We start from the raw sequence: 27,996 nt of genomic DNA, 5'->3' as shown, positions 1-27,996 counted from the left end.
GGCATGCTTTCTACGCTTTCTCCGACAGGAATGTTAGTTCCTGCTCTTCGCTGGCCGTTTCCTGTAATCGTACAGTGTTGTGAGACGGAGAAAGCCATGTGTGTCGATGCAAAGGTAAATTTAGCACCCCGAAATTATAACTGAGAGACTTGGGGCAGTGGATGGGATGGTTATTTACAGGTATTTTTGCTAGAAAATAGACGTAGACCAACCCAAACAGTATTGCGGCCTAACCCGTGTCTGAACGTTGACGAGCAATGGTTATTGTGGCACGTTGCTTTGGTTTGGTCCGGTTTGTTGATGAGATTGAAGGAGTCCAGTTGACTGAATGGTTCCTTGAAAATGACAGAGAATATAGTTATCGACTGAACACATCGAATCATATATGTTTACTAGCGCAATTAGATGTTTCTGACGCCGAACAGGCTGTTATAATAGGCATTTATTGCTAGCAGTACAAGCTAATGCTAGCTCTCGGGTTTGTGAGAAAGACTGCAGAGAGAGGGAAGCGTCTAACGTTACCAGCATCAGTATCATCCTGGCTTGTGCGACTTCACTACCAACTGTTTCCATTCATTGGGTGTTCTCAAAGTGTTCTAGCTTTATATGTGGCTACTGAAAATACCAGTTTAATTCAAGTAAAATGTCTACATCGCATTTGATAGCTTTAATGGACAAGCTGCCCACGAGTGGTCACATATCCAGCTATGATAAATTAACCTTAAGTTATCTGGTGTTGGCTCTTTTTTTAGGGGAGATAGGTGGGTGCCACTTAAAATAATTTCACAGCTCTGTCTAGGAGATAACTAACTTAGGTCTGGAAGTGGATTTTTCTGTCTGTGTCAAACAAAGTTGTTGGTGATGTAACCTGAGTAAACTAAACGTGTTAAATGTGTTTTTAGGAATAAAATCTCAAGGAATTACGCTGTGCATGGACGTCTCATACAGAGAAGAGAAGTAGGAGCTGAAAAGGAGACTACAAAAGGTATACAGGATTGGCTTGTGGGAACCTATTTCCTAAGCCTCTCTCTGCTCCTTATTTTCTTTACACCATCTTAGGCATCCTAGTACTGTATTTCCCATGGGGTGATGCAGACCAAACGTATGTTAATTTCATTTATTTAAACAGGTAAGCCCATTGAGACCAAGATCTTGTTTTGAAGAGAGACCTGTGTACACAAGCACACAAAACATACAAAAAAAATCACAAGTTATTTACAGACAATATATGCAGACAATAAGAAACAAGTAAGAGAAACAGGAGCAATCCCTATATAATGTGTCACCAAGCAGCATCCTGAATGTCTCCATGGAGACCAGTCGGTCCAATTTGAGGGCGTCCTGAAGCCTTTTCCATGTATTAGGAGCATAGAAGATGAATGCGGCCTTCCCTGACTCAGTGTTCATATGTGGAATGTTCAAATTAATGAATGGCTGTGAAAGAGTATGCCATCCTGTAATACTTAAACTTAAGAGTGAAGGCAAATACGAGCTGGTATTTGTTGGTCAAAGGTCAGAAACAGGCCATGTCCTTTTTGCTAAGCAGTATAGCATTTGGTTAAGTTATAAATGAATGTAATCTATACAGTCGTACTTAATTTTCTTCTGTGTTTCTGCTCTGTATATATCCAGTTGTTTGCTTGAACGTCGAGAAGAACTGGACACGGATTGTTTAGCTTTCATCTCAGAGCGTCTGGAAGGTTGTGCCCGTCTCCCTGTGTGGAGGGGGCAAGATGGCAGATCCCATCATGGACCTCTTTGAGGACACGCCTCTGTTCAATCTGGACGCCCTACCGGATGACTCCTTCTCTCAGGGCTCCTCGGACCCTGTGGAGGAGGCGCTCAAGCTGGCCCTGGGCCAGATGGACCCGCCTGCCGACCCCGAGCCCACCCCGGAGCTCAGGGTCACCGCAGGCCTTGGTGTACCCGTAGCAGTCCCCACCATCCCAGACCCTGTCCCAGTTCAAGTCACCATACAGCAGCCTGCCCAAGTGGCCCCCCCTCAGACTGTTTCCATAGCTGCAGCTGTTGAGACTGTACCTCAGGTCCAGGCCCAGACCACCATCGCTGTTGCCAGCAACACCTGTGGGGTCACTACTGGCACTGTCCTACTGAGCTCGCCACTAACAGTCTCCAACTCCCTAGCCGCCACCACCACCACCACCACCACCACACAGCATCAGCTCACACAGCAGCAGCTCACACAGCTTGCTCACCAGCTCACTCCACAGCAGTTAGCTGCCATCACCCAGCAGGGCGGAGGTAAAATCGTCATTCTCAAAGGCCCCCAGGGTCAAGCCCAGGTGCTCCAGACTATTTCAGGAGCCACGGGCTCGCCCGGCGGAAAGGTCATCCGAGTGTTGTCTGGCACTCCTCTGAGACCCGGCATGTCCATATTGCCTGGGGGAACAGTTTTAAACCACGCCAGCCCAGGCCAGGCTCAAGTCAAGGTGGGTGTTGCTGGGGTGCAGAGGCTGGTGCAGTCTCCCAACGGGCCGCTCAAACAGGTTCTACTGACCTCCATGCCCCAGCAGGTGCAGCAGACGCAGAGCCAGCCGCTTCAAGTGCAGATCGCCCAGAGCCAGATCCAGCCCCAAGGCCAGACCATCCAGATCCAGCCCCAGGCACAGGTGCAGCTCCAGACAGCCATGCAGTCTCAGACACAGGTCAGCACCATCTCTCCTGCCACCATGCTTAGACCACAAGGGGTCACCCTGACAGCTGTACCACAGCAGGTGTGGTTCGGAGTGGTTCTGTGGTTTATCGCTTCATACATTTAAGGCAGTCTAAGCCATCATAATGAATCTCTTCCTGTGTGTCCGATTCTAGGGTGGCGAGCCTAAGCGGATCACCCTGGTCCTCCAGCAGCCTGGTTCTGCTGTGCACGGTCAAACTGTCACACTGGGAGCTGGTACAGCCCAGCAGATTGCACAGGTTCAGACAGCCCAAGGAGGCCAACAGCCGCAGCAGCACAGGCTAGTGCTTGGCCAGCTCCCCGGAGGAAAACTGGTGCTCCAGGGAAGCCAGCTAGCAGCCCTCACCCAGGCCCGGGCTGGCGGCCAGGCTGGAGGGCAGCCCAAAGTGCTCACCATTCAACTGCAGGTGCAGCAACAGCCCAACCAACAAGGAGGAATTAAGGTAAGGAAGAAGTCTGTTAGTTTGGGTTCACCTGTTTGCACATCAGGAGTTTTCCTGCATAGAAATGGGGCAGCCCCTTGATTTTTCTGCTTAGACAAATAACTCAAACAATGGCAAGTTTTTATTGAACTTTGATTTTATGCATCTGTTTGTTCTGTAATGATAGAAGTTAATGTATGGATTCAGTCAAATATCAAAAATGGAAAGAAGGAGCTGTTAGGAATTTAAATGACGAGATTTAATGGGAAGTAATTGTACCTGCGTTTCAACCGTTGGGTTTTCGTCAGCCTGACGAAAACCCAACGGTTGAAATGCGTTGCGGTATTGTTCTTGCCCTTATCACCTTTTTGAAGATGTACTCTGTTTGTTAAACTCTTTGCAGTACACAGGTACAATTACTTCCCATTAAATCTTGTCATTTAAATTCCTAACAGCTCCTTCTTTCCATTTTTGATATTCTACTGTGCCTGCTGAGCTGTTTTGGTCCACACATTGTGTGTTTTTCCTGGATTCAGTCAAAGTCATTGCTGGCTTCAGTAGATAGACACGTCCTTTAAATATTCTTTGGCCTAACCTGTTTTTTCTGGGGTCCAGATGAGATTTTGCATTCTGGGATATTGTGAATTACACCAATCTGGAAAAATATTTACAATTATTGTAAAATTATGTTCAGATTTTCACAGCATCATTCATAATCAGTGTAATTATACCTTTTGCAAAGACTTCCTTTTTTTTTTATTACATTTCATACTGAATCAGATTCCCGCATCACGTGGAAACTGATCTTTGATGTAGTGGTATGTAACCAGACATTGTACCATCTAAAAGTCTGGCAGAGATAGCTTCTTTGTGGATAATTTAAAACACCATTTTCTTTTAAGATCCTCTTGTGGTCCCCTTTGTTTTTGATCAAATGTGGTTATTTTCAAAGAAGAATGTGATGTGACCTGTCTTTCTCTCTGTGCTCTTACAGTACCAGTTGGTTTCAGGAGCCGGCAACACTGGCAGCCCGCAGATGATCCAAATCACCCAGGGCCAAGGAGGACAGAGAGTCGCTGTACCACTCAAAATGCTGCTGCAGCCACAGGTAGACCTCCAGAAGTGCACTGATATGTTCTGTACCTCGGAGAGAGCCTCAGGGTCACACTTGATCTTTCTTATAAAGTCTTAGCAGAATCCAGAATAACTTTTTTGTTTGTTTTTTTACACTCCACAATTTCCCAGACAACCATGGCGACCTCGGCCGGTGGCACGGTCTCTGTGGTGAAGGTCATCAACACCTCGACCGCCGGCTCCTCCACGACCACCAGTACCGCCTCCCCCCAGGCCATCCGCATCACCAAGGCGGGGGGCGAGCCCGTCACCGTGCGTCGCCTGGAGACCCTGTGCAAGCAGGAGAAGGCCAACCGCATCGTGGCCGAAGCCATAGCCCGGGCCAAGGCGCGCGGCGAGAAGAACCTCCCCAGAGTGCTGAACCAGGACGAGCTTCCGGCCAACCAGGCCACCACAGAGCTGGGGGGCACTGTGACGGTGGTGACCACCACTAAGAAAAAGAGCAGCGGAGGAGGGAGCAAGAAGAAGAGTCCCATCGCCGGAGGAGCAGTGGCCAAAAGTGCAGGCGGGGCCGACAAGAAATGCAAGGCGAAGGTGGCAGGAGGAGCAGCTGGAGGTGCTGGTGGCACAGGGACGCCTGGCACCGGGAACAAGAGTAAAAGCAAGACCAAGACTAAGTAAGTTTATGCGCAGGAAAAATGAGAGAGAGGGAATCATGCGATGATTTACTGTATGTCTCTGGAAACTTACCCTGCCCTTGAGGAATGCCATATTAATTACTGTCCTTTTGTTCTCCTGTTCTTTTTTTGGCTTCCATCAGCACCATTACTCTGGTTGGAGCAAAGAAAAGAAAGAGAAATGTGTCCTCAGACCACTCTGATGGAGAACTGAGCCCTGCCTCGCCCACCGCTCTGGAGGAGGACCTGGCTACGGTACACACACAAACGCACACGCACACAAACACAAACGCGCACACACACAAACACAAAACATGTCAAGCCTAAGTTTTGTTGCAAAGTCATTCTTTATTGTTGACTGCTAATTGGCATTGGCTAATTGGCTGGCATTTGTGATCTCTGTGGCTCTTCTTGTTTTTTGTTTTGTTTTTGTTGGTTTTGCTGCTGAGAAGTCATGTTATTTCCAAAAACCTAAAGTAGGTCTCCACAGCATTCTCACTCGGTCAAAACTTGTCACAATAAACAATGATTTGGATTAAGAATGCGGTGTGGACCTTTTGGAGGATCAGCTGTCCCAACCCCTAGAGATGAGCTGTATTCCCTTGTCTGTCTGGACCTACTTTGAGTTTCGCAGTTTAATGCTTGTGCAGCACCAGTGAAAGAGGTGGATGCATGTACACGTTTGATTTACTCAAAGTAATATAGTCAGAGTGCACAGAGTAGTTCACTTAAGCAATATTACACGAGAGGGGGCCAATAATGATGGTAAAGCACACCCTCGAGTGTAATGTTGCGATTATACAAGTGTTGCCAACAAAATACAAGATATAAACAAAAGGTGTTAATATTTTGGGGCAATTTGCTCTCAAAATAGACACTTTTTGCTAGTTCCAATTCTATTAGACAAGGAATAGCCCCCGTTGACTCAGCCAGGCTGAGCCAGCCAACATTGGCCTCTCTGCAAACACCTGTGTGGAAACCAGCAGCTAGCTTACAGCATCGATGCAAAATGGATCGTTTTGTTGTTAATTTTGATTTATTTGGCGCACTTACTGTTGAGGAATGGTTGGAAGAAGAGGACGCTGTTATGTGGTGTGCTGTTATGCTGATTTGAGAACGGTCCAAATGTCTAGTTGACCAATCAGATTGCTTGGTCGGAACTACGTGTTGTAAAATAGGTCTTTGGGGTCGACTGCATTTATATGGGACTGCAATAAGTAGTGCGGAAATGATGGAACGGGTTCATAGTGATTTAGTTGGCGCAGATCTTCAATACGATTTACAATGTCTGCTTTTGCTTCTTGTCAGACAATATTTTCACACAGCCCAAAAGTTGAACGATGGACTTTGGTGTCGCTTTCACTTTCATTGTGAAGGACTTTGATGGCATTCCTTGCTAGCCTACTAAACATTAGAAAGCATGTGCTGTTACTGTGCAGCCTCCCTCCCCTGATTACAACAAGTGGCTGTTTGTGTGCCACTTGTTGGCTTGCTGTCATAGCCTGAAAAATACATTCTGTAAACTTGTATCTATTTTTTCTTAGATTTATATTGAAAAACATCTATTCATACAATCATCATTATTGTTTTGTTGCCCAGCCCTTAGCTCACATACCTTAAACCAGGGATACTCAACTTGCTTTGCCCGGGGGCCACTTTCGTGAAATGATAGAAGGCCAGGGGCCAGTTAATAAACAAACAATATACATTTTTCTGTAGCGGATTGTAGGTTTTTGGGGTATCAGCCGGAGTTTAGTCTGACAATGTTGTGCACACCGGATAGTTAGTTAGGTTACGTTAGTTAGGTTAAGTACATGCATAACTGCCTGGATAGCGAGCAGACAGCAGTGTTTGACAATTTAGCAGCTAAATAATAGATTATTGAAAGATATTCCATATTCCAGACTGAAATGCTATAACAGAGTATTGGCCAGAATGACATGAACATTTGGACACTTATTCAGCGGGTATCTTGCATGTTGCGTTCAGGTGCACTTTTTTTGCAATTCCATCGCGTGCCACACGGGGGGGGGGGGGGGGGGGCGCAAGTTGAGTATCACTGACTTAAACCAATCTCTTTTGGCCAGCAGAGGCGCTCGGGTCGGGTGCTGAAGAGGAAGAAGTACACGGAGGACCTGGACATCAAGATAACGGACGACGAGGACGAGCAGGAAGACGTAGATGTTACTACGACCGCGGCGGCCGTGGCCTCCATCAGCGGAGGCACAGCGGCGCAGCTTATGGGACAGCAGCTAAAACAAGAGATGGAGCTGGATGGAGACGGGCAGCCCAGCATGCAGTTCTTTGTGGTGAGAGTGTGGAATTATTGTAGCGTAGCTGTTTCTTTATTTGTGGTGAGAGTGAGGGAGGCGTTATCATGGTTATCATACTACACTGCACCAGCATAGGGTGTGTAGTTTTGCAGTTATTAAAATATAGCTTTTTTCATGTTTACAGGAAAACCCCAGTGAAGAAGATGCTGCGATTGTAGACAAAGTTCTGTCCATGAGGATAACCAAGAAGGAAGTAGGTTTATTCCATTTCATATATTTACATTTCTTTAAATCTCCCATTTGATAATGTACTGTATGTCAGAGGCTAACAAAAAACTATTCTCCTCTCACAATTCCAAGCTGCCTACGGGCCAGTACATCAACGTTGAGGAATTCTTCGTAAAATACAAGAACTAGTAAGTCCCACTATCTTTACAAATAAGTTTGCCCTCTCAAAGTCACTGAGCCTTTGTTGAGAAAACATCCAGATGAGTGAAAACTCGTCCTCCCCTCTTCTTCTCAGTTCTTACCTGCACTGTGAGTGGGCCAGTCTGGAGCAGCTGGAGAGAGATAAGAGGATCCATCAAAAGCTCAAGAGGTTCAAGACCAAGCAGGTGCAGATGAGGCACATCTTCCATGAGGTGAGAGACATTTCATAGACGCTTACCCACAGACTGTAGCTCCGTGATTTATTTTTATTTTGCCCCTCAAATTGAAAAAGGCTATAATCTTGATTTTCACAGAGCCATCTCCATGTTTTTGTTAGTACACTCGCTTTACCTAGTTGCAAATAGCCTTGTTTTTCTAGTGTCTCTGACCCTGTGTCTGTCTCCAGGACGAGGAGCCGTTCAACCCGGACTACGTGGAGGTAGACAGGATCCTGGATGTGTCCCACAGCGTGGACCAGGACAACGGAGAGGTAAGAGTCGAGAACACCAAGCCTCATCTGGATTTCACCTCAAAGCTGCACCCATCAGCACCCACCTTCCAGCTCCCTTGCACACACACACATATACAGTATATATATAATTATCTTTTTTTCTCTGGCTCTGTGTCCCCTCCCCCAGCCCCTTATCTACTACCTGGTAAAGTGGTGCTCTCTGCCGTATGAAGACGCCACTTGGGAGCTGCAGGAGGACGTGGATGAGGGCAAGGTCGAAGAGTTTGGCAAGATCCAGGACCGACCAGCCCGCCTTAAGAGAACGGTGAGTGGCCAAGAGGGAGTCAGCCATAGTGTAAACAAGAACTATAGGTTAAACCTGTTGGGAGCCTGTGTGTTACCACTTACCGTAGTTTCTTTCTTTTTTGCTGATTTTTTCATTTTCTCTCCTCTCCTCAGCCAAGGCCCCCATCTGGTCAATGGAAGAAGTTGGAGGAGACCATAGAGTACAAGAGTGGCAACGTCCTCAGAGAGTACCAGCTGGAAGGAGTCAACTGGCTGCGCTTCAACTGGTACAACAGGTATTAATCACACACGCACACATCCACGTTTGATTGGTTAGTGTGTGCATGTTAGTGGAAGTGCAGAAATGAAGGTCTTCTAGATCCTCTAGAATTGACAAGAATGTAAAAATGACGGGACCTTCCCCAGTAAAGATCTATTTTGATTGCCAGTTGACATTGATTCTGCCAGCTGGAGCCTTTTGTTGAAGTCAAACGTCCTATTGCTCGTCCCTCAGACAGAATTGCATCCTGGCAGACGAGATGGGTCTGGGGAAGACCATCCAGTCCATCTCGCTGCTGTCAGAGATGTATGATGCCGGCATCCAGGGCCCCTTCCTGATCATCGCTCCCCTCTCCACCATCACTAACTGGGAGAGGGAGTTCTCCACCTGGACCGACATGAACGCCATCGTCTACCACGGCAGCCTGGCCAGCCGGCAGATGATCCAGCAGTACGAGATGTACAGCAAGGATGACAAGGTGGGGTGCTTAGAGTGCACAGTAGGGATGCAGCGGTTTCCGGTTTGAAAGTATTCACCTTATTCCTGGACCTACGTTTCCCATGATTCTCTGTCGACTTCCTGTTTACATTTTTTTCACTAGCAAATAGGTGCGCGCCGCTGTCAAAGAGTGGGAACGTTTGGCTTATTTTATCCGAAATGGCTAAAAATAGTAATGTTGTGTGGTTGCATAGCGGCGATATTTTTACAAAAACAAGGTGAATTTTCAATTCACTCGTACTGTACGGGCTTATTTTAGCCGAAATGGCTAAAAAGAGTATGTGGTTGCATAGCGGCCACTTTTGTTTTGAAAGCTAAACGTCCAAACCGGAACTCTTATTATTTGGTCATTGAACGTAGCTTTAGCGGTCTCTCTCTTTCAAGATTCAAGATATTGTCACTCCGTTGTAAAATTATGCACGTGTGACATTATTGTGCTGGGGGGCATCATTACAAGACATAGGTAGGTACAAAGTCACAACAATTATGATGATTATTTTCAGTCTCTTTCGCTATGAACGGTCCTGGGCGGAAACAGGCAACCGGCAGCTGGAAACAGGGAGGGAGGGTGTCATGGAAGCGCCCCCGGTCTCACCAGGAAACTCGTGAATACCACGGTTTGAAAAAGTCACGGTATCAAAACCACTAAGATTTGCCGTCATACCTTCCCCACGGTATCAGCTGTTTCTCAGAGATAAAGTGCCCAGGTCGCTTGCAGAGTGCAGCTTTCGCGGCCCCTCCCCCCCCCCGCTGCATGTATACCTGGTAGGCCTACCTACCTACAGTAGTGGAGCCAGCTCAGCTGTCCCTGTGTTTACAACCATGAGTGTGATAATGGCTGAAGGAGGAGAACGCAAGAAGCCCCCTGAACTTTTCCCTCCTCTAAAAAGACACAGTCGGCTGTATGGGAATATTTCGGCTATCATAAAAACACAGATGGCCAGGGCTAGATCTGCAGGAGCACCACCCATCGTTATTTGTCAAACTCAACACATTAAAACGTTGTCTTGCTTCAACATACATTGTATCGGACATAAACCATTTCCACCCGCAGGTTTGAGGAGTAGCTAACATAAACGTCAGATAAATACTATCTCTAGGCTAACGTTAACTACCGAGGCAGATAACATCGCTAATTAGCTAGCTATAACGGCTATCTTTCTCCTCTAACGTTAGCATTAGGTTACTTGACTGAGCGAACGTCTTGTGCAGGCCAACAGGTTGTTATCAAAACGTATTGCACTGAAGAGAAAGTAACATTAAATGACGAGAAAGCCCGCTAGTGGAAAATGAGGCACAAACTTAAAACTTTGTGTGAGAGAGAGAGACACACACACACAGTGAAGCGCCGCTGAGCACAGGGACCGACTCAGTGGGACGGAGGCTGTGTATAGCCTACTATGTGTGAGACAGACAGACAGACAGTGAGTGTGTGTGAGAGAGAGAGAGCATTAACATTGAAACGATCATTATTGGTGTCCAGTGTTCACCCTATCTTACAAAAGAGAAGCATTTATTTGATATTATGATGTTTTAGTTTTACATCAAATTAATTAGATGAACTAACGGTTTACATTTATAAGTAAGAATAGTACTATAAAAAGCACACACATATTTGCCACATTTAACTGTCATTACAGATGTAGGTTGCATTAACATGTCAGCCCACAATTCAGCAAACCATATGTTATTTAAAAAATAAAATACATTTTGTTCAATGGCAAAAAATATATAAAAAAAATTTATGCCAGATTTTACAACACAAAGGTCGGTGATACCGCAATACCGTGAAACCGTGGTATTTTTGTCCAAGGTTATCATACCGTCAAAAACCGTTGCATCCCTAGTGCGCAGACATCTTTAACTTTACCATTGCATCTCATTTATGTACACAGGCGTCCCTGTGTGTGTGCGTCCACGATTATGGCAGTTATTGTGACCCATAAATAAATGAACAGACTGTGGGATTATTTGGATATGTCATTTATTCTTCTCTGATCCTGTTCCGCGCTGCACAGCACAGCACTCACATGAAAATTGTCATTGTCTTTTAGGAGCATCTGATCCCAGGTGCGTACAAGTTTGACGCCCTTATCACGACCTTTGAGATGATCTTGTCCGACTGCCCCGAGCTGAGGGAGATCTCCTGGCGCTGTGTGATCATTGACGAGGCTCACCGCCTCAAGAATCGCAACTGCAAGCTGTTGGACAGCCTCAAGATGCTGGACTTGGTGAGTGGTCCACAGCTGAATGCAGATTTTAGAGGCAGTGGTCATATGTGCACTGTCTAATCAGGCAGGGTGTCTTACAGCCCCTTTAACAAAGGGTTCCCACAGACCCGTGAAAGTTTGTGAATTTGAAAAGAAAAATCAAGGTCTTAAAAGTTTTTGAAAGTAGAAATGAATAGACATGAGAAGAAATTGAAGTTCTTTTGAGATTTTTTTTTACTTGACGTGTAACAGTTGAGCACAGTTGAGCACAGTTGAGAAGTGTTCACACATTCAAGCCTCTCTCTTTTTAATGGTCCGTGAGCTTCTGTAATGCCTGCTAGTTCTCATTATAATGTTTCTGTGTTAACAGTAATTAACTTTGATCCATGTATCAAACTATGCCGTGCTGGATCTTTGAATTTGAGGGAATTGGGCCTGAAAGTCCTTGACGTTGGTCTAAGAAGGTGTGGGAACCCTGTTAACAGTCTTCATATGTTTTAAGGGGAATTTTTTAATTCAAGTCTTAAGTATGATTAAATGATCTGTGCCTTTTAAATATGGCTAGAGAGAGAGCTTTTCCTTGTGCACTACTTGTCTAATTCTAACCATAAGAATTTGAAATGAGGTTTCACAGTCACAGATGCATACTTTTCACAGTCACAGATGCATACTTTGGTTTTCTTTTACCTTTCGCATCTTTTTTTGTTATTTAATTTGATTATAATTGCACTGAAATGATTAAAAAAAAACTTAATTTGAACTCTCCTTTCCTCTCCTTTCATTACCTGTCTGTTGTGCCCTTTCGCATCCACTCGTTCCACTTTTCCTCCTACCTGTTATATTCTTTTTCCTCTCCTGGTTCTCTTCATCACTCTCCTCTCCTTCCTCTGCATCCCTGAATTGTTTCCCCGCTGCTCTTTTGCTTTATCCCCCCCATCCCCCTCTTCCTCTACTGCCTCTCCCCCCCTGTGTCCATCCGTCCCCTCCTGCCTGTGTTGTGTGGGTTTTCCCAGGAACACAAGGTGCTGTTGACAGGCACGCCTCTCCAGAACACTGTGGAGGAACTCTTCAGTCTGCTTCATTTCCTGGAGCCTGCCCAGTTCCCCTCTGAGATAGAGTTCCTCAGAGATTTCGGAGACCTCAAAACAGAGGAACAGGTACACAATATGCATTCATGTTGGCACACGCGCACACACACACTATCACACATTCACACTCTCACACCTCTCATGCCCACTCTCCTATTTTCTCTCTCATCTACATGTTGGCTCTTTCTTGGTGCATATCTGTATATTTTACTGGATATGTTCAGGCCTCCCTAAACACATGCCTTTCTTTCTCCCTCAGGTCCAGAAACTGCAGGCGATCTTGAAACCCATGATGTTACGAAGGCTCAAAGAGGACGTGGAGAAGAACTTGGCACCCAAACAGGAGACCATCATCGAGGTAAGAGCGTCCATTAGCGCAAATTGTAGCCGAGATCTCCTCTCACATAAAGAAGACGGCCGTTTGAAGACATCGCCTGACCGGCGGCGCCTACAAGGAGAGTCTGTCGCTGGGCGCTGCGAGGAAAGCTGCCCACCGCCCCTGGCCCCTCCCCTTGCAGGAACGACGAGCCAGGATGGGAGAGAGGCGGAAGACAAAGTTTCACTGCACCATATAGCATGCTGTGTGTGTTGTGCTGCATAACGTGTGTGTCTGTGACTTATAAAGACGGGATTTGTCGGTCCGGTTTCCTCTTACGATTACTACTACATAGAAAGATTGGAAGAATAAATTTGTCTGTGAGATTATAAATTCATTATAAAAACATGACCTCCCTCCCAGGTTGAGCTGACAGACATCCAGAAGAAATACTACCGTGCCATCCTGGAGAGGAACTTCACCTTCCTCAGTGTAGGAGCCAACAGTAACGCCAACGTCCCCAACCTGCTAAACACTATGATGGAGCTGCGCAAGTGCTGCAACCACCCCTACCTCATCAATGGTACTGCACCTCAACATGAACTTTTCCTTTGATGTTGCTGCTGCTACCATTTCCAACCCATTACCTCGTACTGTTCCGGCTCATGTACTTTCTGAGTATCGTGGTAGTAACGTTATTGCATGGTGTGAAATCACCGCTCCTCCCCCACTTTTTGAAGTCTTTCAAACTTGGAATAAAATACAATGTTCCTGCTTTGGATTCACATGTAAAAAAAATCAATCATGTATCTTTTAACAACACTATTTAGTGGCACTTTGCAGACTGCTGCTTAATGGTTAATCCAAAGGTGCAATTAATTTAATCCGGAGTTTCTACCATAATGGAATACCAGGAATAGTCAGGGCCATTGTAATGTGCAAATTTTGAGAGACTTTTGTACGTATAGAAACATTTAAATGTCAAACAACTAAGCTTCAGATTACATTTTATAGAGTTAGCTAGTCAGAAAAGAGAAAAAAGGAGCTTCTTGGATACTTAGACAGGTTTTAATTTACGAAGTAAAGTACATGTCTACTGCAATAGTTAAACAAACAATGTACATCTTCAATAGACAGGGGCACAAAACGCAACGCGTTTCAACCTCTCTGGTCTTCATCAGGCTGTATCTATAGATTTAGCTAGGCAAGAAGCCCTGCCGCTGTTTATTTAACCATCAGTTAGTTGATCATTTAACAATGTAACATTTGACCCGACAGGCTAAGATATATATACTGTATATAGTGGTCATGGAGATGATGCTCTGTGTCAAGGAGCAGTCATGGCTTTTGATGATCACACATGCATTGGAATCCTGTTGAGCAACGCGGGTCATCAAACCCACGCTATCCTGTGACGGGCAGCTCAGAAATGCCGGCCAGTGCAGTAAAATGGCTTGTGTCTCTCTTGTCCAGGCGCGGAGGAGAAGATAGTAACAGAGCTGCGGGAGGTGTACAACCCGCTGGCCCCTGACTTCCATTTACAGGCCCTAATCCGGTCGGCAGGCAAGCTGGTGCTGCTGGACAAGCTGCTGCCACGCCTTAAAGCTGGTGGCCACAAGGTGCTCATCTTCTCCCAGATGGTGCGCTGTTTAGACATCCTGGAGGACTACCTCATCAACAAGAGGTATCAGAGTCAACGCTGGCATTGGGCTTTTCTATGTAAAACAGTTTGTCTTTGATCGATATGCTGAGTGAAAGATATTAGTCTGGAAGGCGCTCGTATAAATGGAGTATTACCTGAATGTTTATGTAGACTTAATTTGATGAGTGAATATTTGCTGTTTTGTCCAGATACCTTTATGAGCGTATTGATGGCAGAGTGCGTGGAAACCTACGCCAGGCTGCCATCGACCGCTTCAGTAAGCCTGACTCAGACCGCTTCGTCTTCCTACTGTGCACCCGTGCTGGAGGTCTGGGTATTAACCTCACTGCTGCTGACACCTGTGTCATATTCGACTCTGACTGGAACCCTCAAAATGACCTGCAGGTACACTACTTTACTGTGCTGTCTGACAAAATGATCAGCAGGTACACTACTTTACTGTGCTGTGACAAAATGATCAGCAGGTACACTACTTTACTGTGCTGTGTGACAAAATGATCAGCAGGTACACTACTTTACTGTGCTGTCTGACAAAATGATCAGCAGGTACACTACTTTACTGTGCTGTGTGACAAAATGATCAGCAGGTACACTACTTTACTGTGCTTTCTGACAAAATGATCAGCAGGTACACTACTTTACTGTGCTGTGTGACAAAATGATCAGCAGGTACACTACTTTACTGTGCTGTGTGACAAAATGATCAGCAGGTACACTACTTTACTGTGCTGTCTGACAAAATGATCAGCAGGTACACTACTGTGCTGTGTGACAAAATGATCAGCAGGTACACTACTTTACTGTGCTGTCTGACAAAATGATCAGCAGGTACACTACTTTACTGTGCTGTGTGACAAAATGATCAGCAGGTACACTACTGTGCTGTCTGGCTAAATGACCTGCAGGTACACTACTTTACTGTGCTGTCTGACAAAATGATCAGCAGGTACACTACTTTACTGTGCTGTCTGACAAAATGATCAGCAGGTACACTACTTTGCGTAAAGTTAATTTCACTCATGTGAACTCCTACACACACATTTTATAGACTGTTGCTAGGGAATAGTTTAGACTCTAGTTTATTTCCTGTCCTTAGGATTAGCAAACACTGGAAGTAAGCTAGGGCCAATTTAGAATGTTCATGTTGTCAAGTTGATACAGTCTAGACTCTATAGCTCCCAATCAACACGTTCAACATTTCTTTCCTTACCTTTTAATATTAGCTTTTTTTGCATATGATCCTCTCTGTCTCCAGGCCCAGGCACGGTGCCATCGTATCGGCCAGTCTAAGGCTGTCAAGGTGTACCGTCTGATCACCAGGAACTCCTATGAGCGGGAGATGCTGGACAAAGCAAGTCTCAAGCTTGGCCTGGACCGGGCCGTCCTGCAGAGCATGAGTGGCAACAAAGAGAGCAATGTCAACGGAGCGGTAAGAGAAGAGAACCTTCTGATCATAAACTGCCAGGTTATGTTTTAGGTTGGTCATTTATGAAGCATCTTGTATATGTTTTAGGAAAATGTTAGTTTCCTTAACGCAATTTGGAACACTATCCATGTCTCCTTCAGATCCAGCAGTTCTCCAAGAAGGAGATTGAGGACCTGCTGAGGAAGGGCGCCTATGCTGCCATCATGGACGAGAATGACGAGGGCAGTCGCTTCTGCGAGGAGGACATTGACCAGATCCTGCAGCGCAGGGCGACCACCATCACCATAGAGAACGAGGGCAAGGGCTCCACCTTCTCCAAGGCCAGCTTCGTGGCCTCCGAGAACCGCAATGACATTCAACTGGACGACCCCGAGTTCTGGCAGAAGTGGGCCAAGAAGGCAGACATCGACTATGACTCCATCAACCGAAAGGTAATGGTGATGTGTCCAAAAGCCTATAAGTGTTCTTCTTTGTGAGAGGAAGTCGAGGATTTTTTAAATATATATCCACATATATATATTGGAGCTTAAACAATTCTTGATTGACATAGAGCCAACTCCCTCCCAACAGAACACCCTGGTGATTGACACTCCCAGAGTACGCAAGCAGACCCGTCAGTTCTCCACTTTGCGAGGCGAAGGCGGTGAACTCTCTGACCTAGAGAGCGACGACGAGTATCCACCCGCCAATTCCAGGCAGTCCCGCGCCTCCCGGCGCTCTGAGCGCCACACCGGAAGCGGGTACGGTCGCACAGACTGCTTCAGGGTGGAGAAACACCTGCTTGTCTATGGGTAGGTGGACCTTGCTTATACTGATTTGCACCCCCAGTCCATGTGTCAGTTATCTCAAGGCTTAAAGATGAGTTTTTATCCTGTCTCCTCCTCATGAAGTGGATTCAATGGATGAAATGTATTGGTTATGGGATCATATCTTTGATCTGACTTCAGCTGGTCTGTCTATTTCATGGAAATTGAATCGAGGTCTGGAGTTAATTGGTTGTGATTAAAGTTTCTTGTTAATTATCATTTTGGCAAGAGAGAATTCACTTTTCTGTTGACCCTATTCACTCATCTACTTTCCTTTCTTTGCGTCTTCCTCTCCTCCAAGATGGGGTCGCTGGAGGGACATCCTGTCCCACGCCCGGTGCAAGCGGCGTCTGGCCGAGCGCGACGTGGAGACGATCTGCCGCGTCATCCTGGTCTTCTGCCTGCTGCACTACCGTGGAGATGAGAACATAAAGAGCTTCATCTGGGAGCTCATCACACCACCGGAGAACGGCCGCGAGCCTCAAACACTACTCAACCACTCTGGTAGGGAGAGACACACTCGCACCATTTGAACTATAGTTGCAAGTGAAAACTATGTTCTCATCATCAGTCACCTTTTTGATCCCAAAATAGGGCACTTAACTGAATGATTTTGAGTGGTTTTGTATCTGCCCTTGTATCTGTCACCTTTTTCACTCTCCATGAGTTTGCATCCCTGTAAATGAATGGGCCAATATTTTTTTTTTACATTTTCTTTCCACCACCCAGGCCTGTCCATCCCTGTGCCACGAGGCAGGAAGGGGAAGAGAGTGAAGGCCCAGAGTACCTTTGATGTGCAGAAGGTGGAGTGGATCCGCAAGTACAACCCCGACACCCTGCTGCTGGACGACAGCTACCGCAAACACCTCAAGCACCAGTGCAACAAGTCAGTGTACCCCCGGCAGCTACGTGTGTGTGTGTGTGTGTGTGTGTGTGTGTACGCATATCTGCATGCATTCTCACCCGTGTTTGAACCAAACCACCTCTCCTCTCCCTCTCTAGGGTGCTGCTGAGGGTGCGTATGCTCTACTACCTCAAACAGGAGGTCTTTGGACGACATTCCGATGCCGTCCTGAGAGGAGCAAACATCAGGTATTAAAGGCAGCCTTATTTGACATAATAACATTTGACACTCTTGATCGCTCATTCACATAGAACTTCACTGTTCACCTTGACACAATAATTGTCCTGTTTTTTTTAGGGAGGTTGATATCTGGATGCCTGAGATGGAGCAACAGGAGGTGCCAACAGGGTGGTGGGACACACAGGCTGACCGCTCCCTGCTTGTTGGAGTATTCAAACATGGTATGTATCTTCTTTATGTGTGCTCATAACATTCATGCGAAGAGAGAGCTTGGCTTTGTAGCACTAGGAGCAGTTAACAGGTTCAGTTCCTTGCTCGGTGATGTTTTGGTGGTGATGTTGTATTACGTGCCAGGCAGGCTCCAGTCGCCTGCTGACATCTGGAACTTGTCAGTAAGTGCCGGCGCTTTGTGGTTAATTGCATGTAACAGCCTTGCATTTATCTCTGTGGACCAGGCTATGAGATGTACACCACCATGCGTGCTGATCCCTGCCTGAGCTTCCTGGAGCGAGCTGGTCGGCCTGACGACAAAGCCATCGATGCCGAGCAGCACACCGGTGATCCTGAGCTGGGAGACGAGTGAGTGATGTCACAGCACAACATTCAGCATCTCCTCTGTTTTCATGATCCAGTGGTGCTAAAAAATCCCACCACTACTAGAAGAAATGTGACATGAAAACCCTGCACCCCTGAAGCCTTCAATATATCGACTTCATCTACTTCCTAAAATGACAGCCGTAACACTGTTATTAAGACTGAATAGCCATTACAGTAGCTTATTGGTTGCTATCCTCAATTCTAAAACAAGGTGTTTAGACCTAGTGTTTTTTAAATTAAGAGCTTTGAACAGATCTTAAAATGTTAGGACACTGGAGCCACAGTAGCTTGCTGCTTGCTCATGTCCACCAGTCTTAAATAGGTCAGAATAGAAAAGACGGGCAGATGGGCAGGGTGTCTGCAGGTTGTAAACCTCTTTAATCATATTACCTAAAGTCAATGTGTAAAAAAAAAGAGAGGTCTTGAATACAAGCTTTTTACGTTTAAACTCAATTTAAAAATGCTGTGACTTATGGTGTGGTGTTTTTTCTTTTCTTTTTGTTTTTGTTTACTGTATTTCAGTTAGTAAATTTCTATTTGGAATGAAACGGGTCTTAAAAAGTCAAACCTTCATGAGACAAGGAGTATGGCCTGTCTGTGGACAGATTTCGCCTGCTTGATGGTGTTTTATTGTTTGTGTTATGCAGAGCTGACTATGATAAGTACTCGGAGGATCCAGAGTTCAAGCCTGCGTCAAGACACGCCAAAGATCTTTACGACGAGGTAAGACTCTGAGCCCTCGTGTGCTTCTGTCAGCACTAGGATATTTATTCACATGGACTTGCGTGTATATTGTTATTAACCAGTTACACACTCATTAACACAACGCCGTACACTCTTTGATCATCTGCCTCTGTTTGACGCGGTTGTCTCCTCGCTGTCCTGCAGGCTGACTCTATGAACATGGAGGATGAGATCTCTGTGGAGGACAAGGTGGCTCGGCCGGTCAGCAGCGAGAGCGCCCCGAGCCAGAGCGGAGCGTGCGAGTGGCCCAGCAGCTCGGCGCTCACGGCCCGCATGCGTCGGCTGATCACGGCCTACCAGCGCAGCTACAGGCAGGAGCAGCTGAAGCAGGAGGCCGAGGCAAAGGGCGACCGCAGGCGGCGGCGCTGCGAACAGGCCAGCAAGCTGAAGGAGATCGCCCGGCAGGAGCGCCAACAGAGGTACCCTCGCTTTACGTTGTGCTGGCAGGATTAGCTTGGTTTATTTGGTCAAGGCTTTCCCCATTGCAAGTGTGCTCAAAATAATTATTAATAATGTCAATAGTATTAATACTCTCATTCCTCACACCGTTCTGTTTTGTATGCCAGCTATGAATTTTTCACATCAAGGGACAATCATGGACTTGCTTTAGGGAGCACAGCTACAAAAGAATACAAAGTGCCTTACCCCACTGGCCCACTTTCTTCTTTGTCCCAGGTGGACACGTCGGGAGGAGTGCGACTTCTACCGCGTGGTGTCGACTTTCGGTGTGGAGAAGATAAAGCAGGAGCCCGGTCTTCCTGAGAGCGAAGAGACAGACTTTGAATGGACTCGTTTCCGTACGTTTGCCCGTCTGGACAAGAAAACGGACGAGAGCCTGAGCCGCTACTTCCGCTGCTTCGTGGCCATGTGCCGGAGGGTTTGCCACCTGCGTCCAAATCGAGGGGAAGGTGAGCACTGCTGCACACGCTGCTGCCAAGACATTATATGCATGTTGAGTTGGCTGTTGGCCAGAGATTACCAGGGCTGGCTGTTGATCTTCAATGGGGTTTCACCCTATTCATTCATAGCATGTAGTTATTGGGTTTGCTGACAGCTTGTACGCTGTCAGCACACTACATCTGCATACTTTCTGCTAAAGACTCCATTCCAAGTTTAAGATTTTTGGATACTTTCGAGAATGTGCAGTAGACTCAGTTTTTTCATAATCATAATAATAATAATAATAATAATAATAATACTTTATACGTACATTCACACTAATCCTCTTTTTAATGTGCTGATGCAAATGGATAAAGGAATGGGCACACTTGGTCTCCATAACAAGCTGTAATATCTGGCACTATCAGCCAATAGTACTTATGTTAAAGTCTGAAATACTTATCAGTAACTCCCACAACACAGCTGTTGCATTGTGGCCTTGCAGCTGCTCCCCATTCACTTGAATGCAAAAAAAAGAAAAAAGGCAGAATAGTGTGAACATGACATAAGTGGGTTTACAGGCAGATGGTTGTAATTGTCTTCACTCCCTTCCTCTCTAGAGTCATCAGAGCTTTCCCAGACCCTGGCCCCCATAACGGAGGAGCGCGCCTCCCGTACCCTCTACCGCATTAGCCTCCTGCGTCGCCTCCGTGAGCGCGTCCTGCCCCACCCCTCCCTGGAGGAGCGTCTGCCCCAGGCCCCGCCCAGCCCGGAGCTGCCCACTTGGTGGAGCATCCCGGACCACGACCGCCAGCTGATGCTGGGCGCCGCGCTGCACGGCGTCAGCCGCACTGAGCAGTCCATCTTTGCAGACCCGCAGTTCACCTTTGCTCAGGCTCGCCAGGAGTTCCTCCAGAACCAGCAGGCCCAGCCAGCCATTCCTCCGCCCCAGCCGCAGGCCATCACGCCCCTCGGTCAACCGAAGACTGAGGAGGAGGCGCCCAGAGTGAAGGAGGAGGGACTCGAGGAGGACTCCCGCCTGCTGGCAGGTGAACTCAATCCACAGCTCCAGAGCACGCCGCTGAGTCACCACGAGGGCAAGGTGCGAGCGAGGGACTGGAGCTTCAAGAAGAGCAGAGGGAGGGGGCCCAGAACCTCAGGAGGAGAAAGGAAGGAAGACAGAGGAGAAGGAGGGTCTGATTCTGATTCTGATTCTGACTCTGGCTCGTCTTCCTCTGAGCGATCAGGCAGCACTGACGAGAGTGGAGAGAGTGATGCAGAGGGGGATCGAGGTAAGTTGGTACTGTAGTCTAAGGGGGGGGGGCTCAATACTAAAGAAAATACTGAAAATTCAACCAATCTTTTGATTTTGCTTCTCTTAGCAGCCATGAAGATGGGTGACGGGGATGAAGAAAATAGTTTGCTCTCCATAACTACCTCTCAAGATGGCCTACCGCCCCCTGATCCTCTCAGAGTGGTAGTGGACTGGCCCAAGGTAACGTACAGCTGGTGCAACTATGAGGCTGGTTTTTGAGGAGTAGTAAAATCAATTTCATGTGTTGATTTTCTCATGGTGAATGATTGATGGGGCTCCCTATTTTGTCTCAGGACCGCGTGCTGATCAACCGCCTGGACAGCTTGTGTACACTGGTGCTGAGTGGCCAGTGGCCATCAGGGCGGCGCTACGTGTCTGACGCTCAGCTCGCCCCGGGCTCCTTGCTGGGCGCAGACGAGCTGGCCTACAGCAAGCTGCTGCGTAAACCCAACAGCACGCCCGGCGGCCCCGCAGCCGAAGGAGAGGACGGAGAGTTCACCGTCAAACTCCTCAAGGTGAGAATGTGGTCAAATTAATTGTCTGTTATTGGTAGCCTTACAAAGACTGAAACCACACTTGCATATGCCATGAGTTTGAATAAAATATATTGACATGTCTTTAGCTAATATTGGCTAATATTTATTTATTTATTTAACCTTTATTTATACAAATACCATCGGTTCACCTGTCAGTCTAAATCAGGGGTGTCAAAATCATTTTAGTTCACAGGCCACATGCGACCCAATTTGGTCTCAAGTGGGCCAGACAAAGAAAATCAAGGCGTAATAACCTATCATAAATAACACCTCCAAGTTTTCTAGTTTCCTTTAGTGTGAAGAATTGCAGGTACATTTTAAGAACATGTTTTATACATCTACATTTACATATCTTATCTCAGCTACCATAGGCCTATCAAACAAATGATCAAATCAATAGCCTACTTAGCTCAACAGTCAAGTGACTTTCCGTGACGTCATTGCTCTGGAAGAGTATTTTCTCATTCATAATGGCCATTGAGATTTAAATTATTAGCCATAATGTCGTAACCACCCAATGTAGACTTGCCACACATGATCCAGTGGTGAAACGATGCTATATCTTCATGTAAAGCCACAAATCTCTAAGATATCATCCTTTTTCTATGTTTAAACATTCAAAACTTGATCTGCCGACACTACCCACAATCCTACCGTGTAACGACGACGTCTCTGATTGGTGGAGCTCGCTGTATGGTCGTCTGTGATTGGTGGCCTGCATTAATTTCCTTCTCTGGCTGTTGTCCCTAAGCTACTAACAATGTAGATCATAACTTGCTGAGTAAAGGGCTAAAACTGCCACTGAGTGACTGAAACTATTAACCAGATTCAGATTCAGATTCAGATTTATTTCGCCCCCCACACACACAAACAATTGACATGTAGATAAACATCAAGATACAAATGTGTGGAGTGCCAGGTCTCCAAAGAAGCTACTTAAAGCTTATGGCAGGAGCCTGAGCAATGACTTAAAGCACAACTTAAATACAAGTTACTGCGTACAGTATAACAAAACAACAATTACACAGCAGGACAGGTAACAAACAAAACAAACAAAACAATCCCAGATCAATGGATAAGTATAAGTATACTTATAATACATATCAATACCATATACCATGCTATATATCATATACATTATATATTATATATACTATGTATTATAATATACTATATTACTATACCATTAACCACTACGAGTCACGCTGCTTTCAGCGTTATGTATCGGCTTGAGATCGGTTTGCCGTTTCATTCACATTACTGCACGGAAATGCGTCTACCTAGCATTAGCCCATGGAGCTAATACCTGTAATGGCCACGGGTCCTGCCCACTGCCGCTCATAGTGCTCTCCCATTGGCTGAAATGCCATGTCACTCAATCATCCGCTAATCTGATTGGCCAGAAATGCCGGGATGCATTATGGGGTGAAGAGATACTTCACTCTTAAGAGCAGTTTATGCCAAAAAAAAATCCTGGACCTTGTGATTGAGAAAACGTGATTGAGAAAATGAATGGGAAATACTCTTCTGGGGCAAAAGGTGACTGTTGAGCCTCACAAGTGCATCAAAAATTTTCACACTTTGCAAAGTCATCCGGTAGGTGGGATTGGACACCGGCGGGACGGTTCTGGCCCCCGGGCCATATGTTTTGACACCCCTGGTCTAAAACTATGGGGCCCTATTGCATGTCGGACCAAAATGCAGAAATCATTGTATAGGCAGGATGAGGTGTGGCTGTGATGCGTAGTTCATCGTGGCTAAATTAGAGGCGCCCTCTGTCTCTCACCCTGCTAGGAGGAGGGGCTGAAGCTGACCTTCTCTAAGCAGTCCCTAATGCCCAACGGGTCAGGGGGAGAGAGCAGCGGCCGCAAGAGGCGCAAGGACCACGAGGTACACGCGCCAGGTTTACATGTGTTCCTCTGTAGTACAGAGTCACACGCACACTCAAGCTGGGTCTAGGTTGCTAATCTTTATTCCGACGTCTGTCTCTCTTAGTTCTCAGACCCAGACGGAGTCCACGACCCGATGGAGCGCACCCCTCGACGCAGGGACCCGCCCAGCTGGCTGAAGGAAAACCCCGACTATGAGGTGGAGGGAGACATGCTGGAGGTAAATTCACAGCAGGACACCATCGGTTACTGAGTAACACCAAATATTGTGTCAAAGTATGAAATCTGAATGTAAATTACTGTGGTTCATGAGCAAGCTTTTGTCTGAAGTAGACCGAGAAACTAAGTGGGGCTGTAGAATGATATTAATAACTAGTGCAGTGCCCGTTCGTCCTGCTGCCGCACAGAGTTTGCCTGTTTATTTAAAGTTTATTAAATATGTCCAAGTTGCACCAAATCAGACATCGGGTCGCAGCAATACACCCTCCAAGTGTGATGTAGATTGGAAGAATGGTTCTTGAGATATGCGAAGGACACTCGCTCATGTACTCGCATACTCAGAGATTACTTGCTTTATAGTATGATCATTTGAACTATGTCAATTGCTGAGTTCCTTTTCCTCATCACATCTCCTCCCCAGCTTCTTGTGAACAGAAGCAAGAGGAAGAGGAGGAGGAGGAGGGCAGACAAAGCCCTGACAGGCAGTGAGAAGGTCAAGCTCATTCACATGACGACAGGAAAGAAGGTGAGACATGACTGGCATGCATGGGGTGCACTGTATACAACTGTCTCTATTCCACTTGTTGACTGTATACAACTCTCTATCTGACTTGTTGACGGTGTGGTAACACTCTGTTTGACTTGTTGACTGTGTGGTAACACTCTGTTTGACTTGTTGACTGTGTGGTAACACTCTGTTTGACTTGTTGACTGTGTGGTAACACTCTGACTTGTTGACTGTATACAACTCTCTATCTGACTTGTTGACTGTGTGGTAACTCTCTATTTGACTTGTTGACTGCGTGGTAACTCTCTATTTGACTTGTTGACTGTGTGGTAACTATTTGACTTGTTGACTGTGTGGTAACTCTATTTGCCTTGTTGTGTGGTAACTCTCTATTTGACTTGACTGTGTGGTAACACTCTATTTGACTTGTTGACTGTGTGGTAACTCTCTATTTGACGTGTTTGCTGTATGGTAACTCTATTTGACTTGTTGACTGTGTGGTAACTATTTGACTTGTTGACTGTGTGGTAACTCTATTTGACTTGTTGACTGTGTGGTAACTCTCTGACTTGTTTCCCCTCTAGGTTGGAGCTTCCCTCTGTCCCATACTGCAAGACCTGAGGGAGTATCTGGAGGAGAATCCGGATTACGCTGTAGCACCCGACTGGTCTGAAACGGTCCGCAATTCTGTACGTGCTGAAGCCTGATTTACTCCGCAATCTTTCTGTGCAGTACTGATCATAAAAATGACCAATTCTTAAATTTTATGTAAGAATTGGGTAAGGGTTGCTTGCGTGACATGCACTGTTTCCATATCGAGGAGCTGCCACAATCACCAATCAATGTTTAGGTTCCCACATTCAAACACAGCCATGTGCTCCATACTAACTTTTTATAGTCGGAGTAAAACTACTACAAACTTTTCTACTCCATTTGGTTGTTAACGGTCATCTACCTGCACAGTGAGGAACAGCGGCTCTTCTTCATTGTATTTGCTTAATTAAAGATAACGCAAAATGTCCACTTGGACTCAAGCATGAACTGATTAGATTTTGGTGGTCAAATTTCAAGGTCACTGTGACCTCACAACCGCTCATTTAATGCTCGTTAACTCATTGAGTGCCAATGACGACAGCTGTCGTCAATTCAAATACTGACGTAGAGTGCCAAAGACGACGATTGTCGTCAATTGCGTTTTTTGACGGGGGGGGGGGGGGGGGGTCCATCGAAGCCAGATCTATGTCCTGTAACATTTTGGGACATGTTGAATGTCTATAACCTATTTTACCGAGCCATTAGGTGGCGACAGTGCTCTCCAGATGACAGAAGTGTCAAGGAATACAGCCTGACAAAGCCGTGATCAAAGACAAACCGCGCTCATGCGGCAGACAGAGCCATCATGTAGATGGCTCTGGGCTGCTTGCCAACAGCAATCAATCCGCGCACACAACTGCAGCTCCTCTGCCTGTCTGTCTGTCTGCATAGTTTCTTCACACGAGTACCCACCAGAAAGGCAGCACCCAACGCCGAAGGGCCAACCCTTACCTGCAGTCGCGTTGGGCATTTCCTCATTGCTGCCAGGAGCCGCGTGGCGCAAAAACAGAGGCTCCGAATAGACTTTGTGCGTGTGGGGAGGAGTTGGCAGCTGACTCGGGGAGAGGGGGGGGCAGGGGGGTGGGGCGCGCATGCACCACAGAACTAAACCAGGTCACATCATCAGAAAAGATTAGCTAGAGTCAGTGAATGTGCTTGAAATAATGCATTTCACAAAAGGCTGAATATCTCAGCTTCCTGATAGAAAAGCATATTTTTGCTGTTTTTGACCTATCTTCTCCGGCTGATAACTAAAGAACGGAAAATGGTATCAATAAACTTTTTTTTGCTGATGATACAATAGAGTCTCCTTGTTCTTTTTGCGTGTTCGGTGTTTACATAGTAATATCACACAATATTCTGTGGGCCTCGAGAAATCACTGAAAACGCTCTGAAACTCTGGCACTGGGAGCGTCCGTTCTCCAAAAGTGGCTGGCACTCAATGAGTTAACGCGATATCTCTGGAACACCTTGATGGAATTTCATCAAATTTGCCTCAAACGTCAAAGTCTGGACAGGCATGGATGTCGACTGCTCACTTGTTTGGCGGTGGCATATACTGTCCACAGTGCAGTCGTTCTAGTTGAATCAAGTACAGATTCTGTACAGTCCCAAAGTGTGCTTGTGGCAATGATATATTGACCTAATGTATAATCTGTTCTATCAAGAATACAGTGACATGCTACTTTGCCTGCTGGCAACTCAACCTACATGAAACATAGCTTATAGCCCATTACATTCGCACATGCATGGAAGCACTTCTCATGCGTTACTTCTTATGAAATGCCAGAGTAGGTGTTGTCTTTGTCGTAAAAAAAAATATATACGTTTGTGTGAAGTTCTAAAATATTTCTCTGTTCTCGCATCATTAACATTTATTTTTATATTCTTGAGAGGATTATGGCAACAGGCTCTTGGTCGTCTGATTTAGTTCCCCCATAATGGACACGGTAATAAACAAAAGATCTGTTCTCCTCACAGGGTTTCCTGCCTGAGAGCTTCTTCGACCGGCTGCTGTCCGAGCACTCGGACATCCCCAAGAAAAGCCGGCGCCGCCATCATCACCACCACCACCACCACCACACTCCCGAGCCCGTCCCAGAAGACCCCCTCCTGGGCGCGGTTGAAGAGGAGACCCTGGTCTCCGACGGTGCCTACATGATGGACGAGGAGGACCTGGAGAGCTCCCACCACTTCCTCACCAGTCCGGACTTTGATGTTAAAATGGAGGGCGGCGACAGTCTGTCCCAAGGCGGCTACGACAGCTCGGATCAGGAAGCCCTGCTGGACGATGTCATCATAGTACAGAAGGACTCCGACTCCTCGTCTAGCTCAGACGATTGACTGACCAACCTCCACCCTTCATCCCATACCCCATCTGACTTGGTCCCCTTCTCAAAAGAGAATCATGTTATTCCTCATTTATTTTTATCATATGTATCAAATCATGGATGAATGTGTTTTTGTTATTTTTATTCATTGTGTAGGTTTTTTCTTCCAGGAAAGGAGCGCATTTGCACCCATTTGTTTTCATTTACATCATTCAGAATTATCTTCCACCTTTCTCCCCAATATCATCGTCCCTTTCTCACGCAACCTCCGACAAAGTGGCATAAAGCCGAGCTCTCGCGTTTTCATGACTCTCTTCCTCCAAACCTCCGAATTCCCATTGCATTCCCAGCCGTGACCAAAAGGAAAGCCCTGCTGTACAGACGACCCTTTTCATATCCAACCACCTCAATGCTGGTCCTCTAGTGCTACATGAAACTGGACGAGCGGACACACGTACTGAGCAAAATCCAGATCCCACAATTCCCCCTAGAGTCTGATCTCCTTTGGCCATGTCGTCTGTGTCCAGACGAGTCGATGAACTACAACGGGATCCGACGTGTGGATGAACTTTTTTTGTTTTCACTATAGGGGTGGGGTGGGAATTGAGAGGGAGGGAGGGAGACGGGCAGGGGTGTATTAGTTACTGAAGCAGTGCTAGGAGGATGGGTGTATTGTACAATGTAGAGCTGCTCAGTTGTGTGCTATGG

At 46.3% G+C, this 27,996-nt stretch overlaps 1 protein-coding gene across 2 annotated transcripts; it reads left to right on the top strand.

The window, feature by feature from the left end:
• Nucleotides 1–4: 4 nt before the first annotated feature.
• Nucleotides 5–27,851, top strand: chd8 (chromodomain helicase DNA binding protein 8). Of its 2 annotated transcripts, XM_083659490.1 has the most exons (40): nt 5–114; nt 903–985; nt 1,633–2,666; nt 2,830–3,138; nt 4,112–4,225; nt 4,363–4,868; nt 5,012–5,123; nt 6,959–7,177; nt 7,326–7,394; nt 7,502–7,557; nt 7,665–7,782; nt 7,977–8,060; nt 8,209–8,346; nt 8,481–8,602; nt 8,821–9,064; nt 11,139–11,315; nt 12,308–12,451; nt 12,642–12,740; nt 13,122–13,281; nt 14,172–14,382; nt 14,550–14,745; nt 15,617–15,790; nt 15,928–16,218; nt 16,358–16,578; nt 16,895–17,097; nt 17,323–17,479; nt 17,596–17,685; nt 17,795–17,898; nt 18,133–18,256; nt 18,922–18,997; nt 19,163–19,437; nt 19,694–19,926; nt 20,518–21,189; nt 21,280–21,392; nt 21,506–21,727; nt 23,543–23,638; nt 23,744–23,857; nt 24,278–24,382; nt 24,949–25,053; nt 26,939–27,851. In XM_083659490.1, the coding sequence occupies exons 3-40, from the start codon at nt 1,734–1,736 to the stop codon at nt 27,299–27,301; spliced, it is 7,749 nt and encodes a 2,582-aa protein (XP_083515616.1). In that variant the 5' UTR covers nt 5–114; nt 903–985; nt 1,633–1,733; the 3' UTR covers nt 27,302–27,851. The 2 variants fall into 2 exon arrangements, with proteins under 2 accessions (XP_083515616.1, XP_083515617.1); XM_083659491.1 differs by lacking the exons at nt 5–114; nt 903–985 and having other exon boundaries at nt 2,373–2,450; nt 2,532–2,666.
• Nucleotides 27,852–27,996: the final 145 nt, after the last annotated feature.

Source organism: Poromitra crassiceps (genome assembly GCF_964638095.1).
Source record: "Poromitra crassiceps genome assembly, chromosome: 23".
Lineage (NCBI taxonomy): Eukaryota > Metazoa > Chordata > Actinopteri > Beryciformes > Melamphaidae > Poromitra > Poromitra crassiceps.
This window is presented reverse-complemented; position numbering and strand designations above follow the sequence as displayed.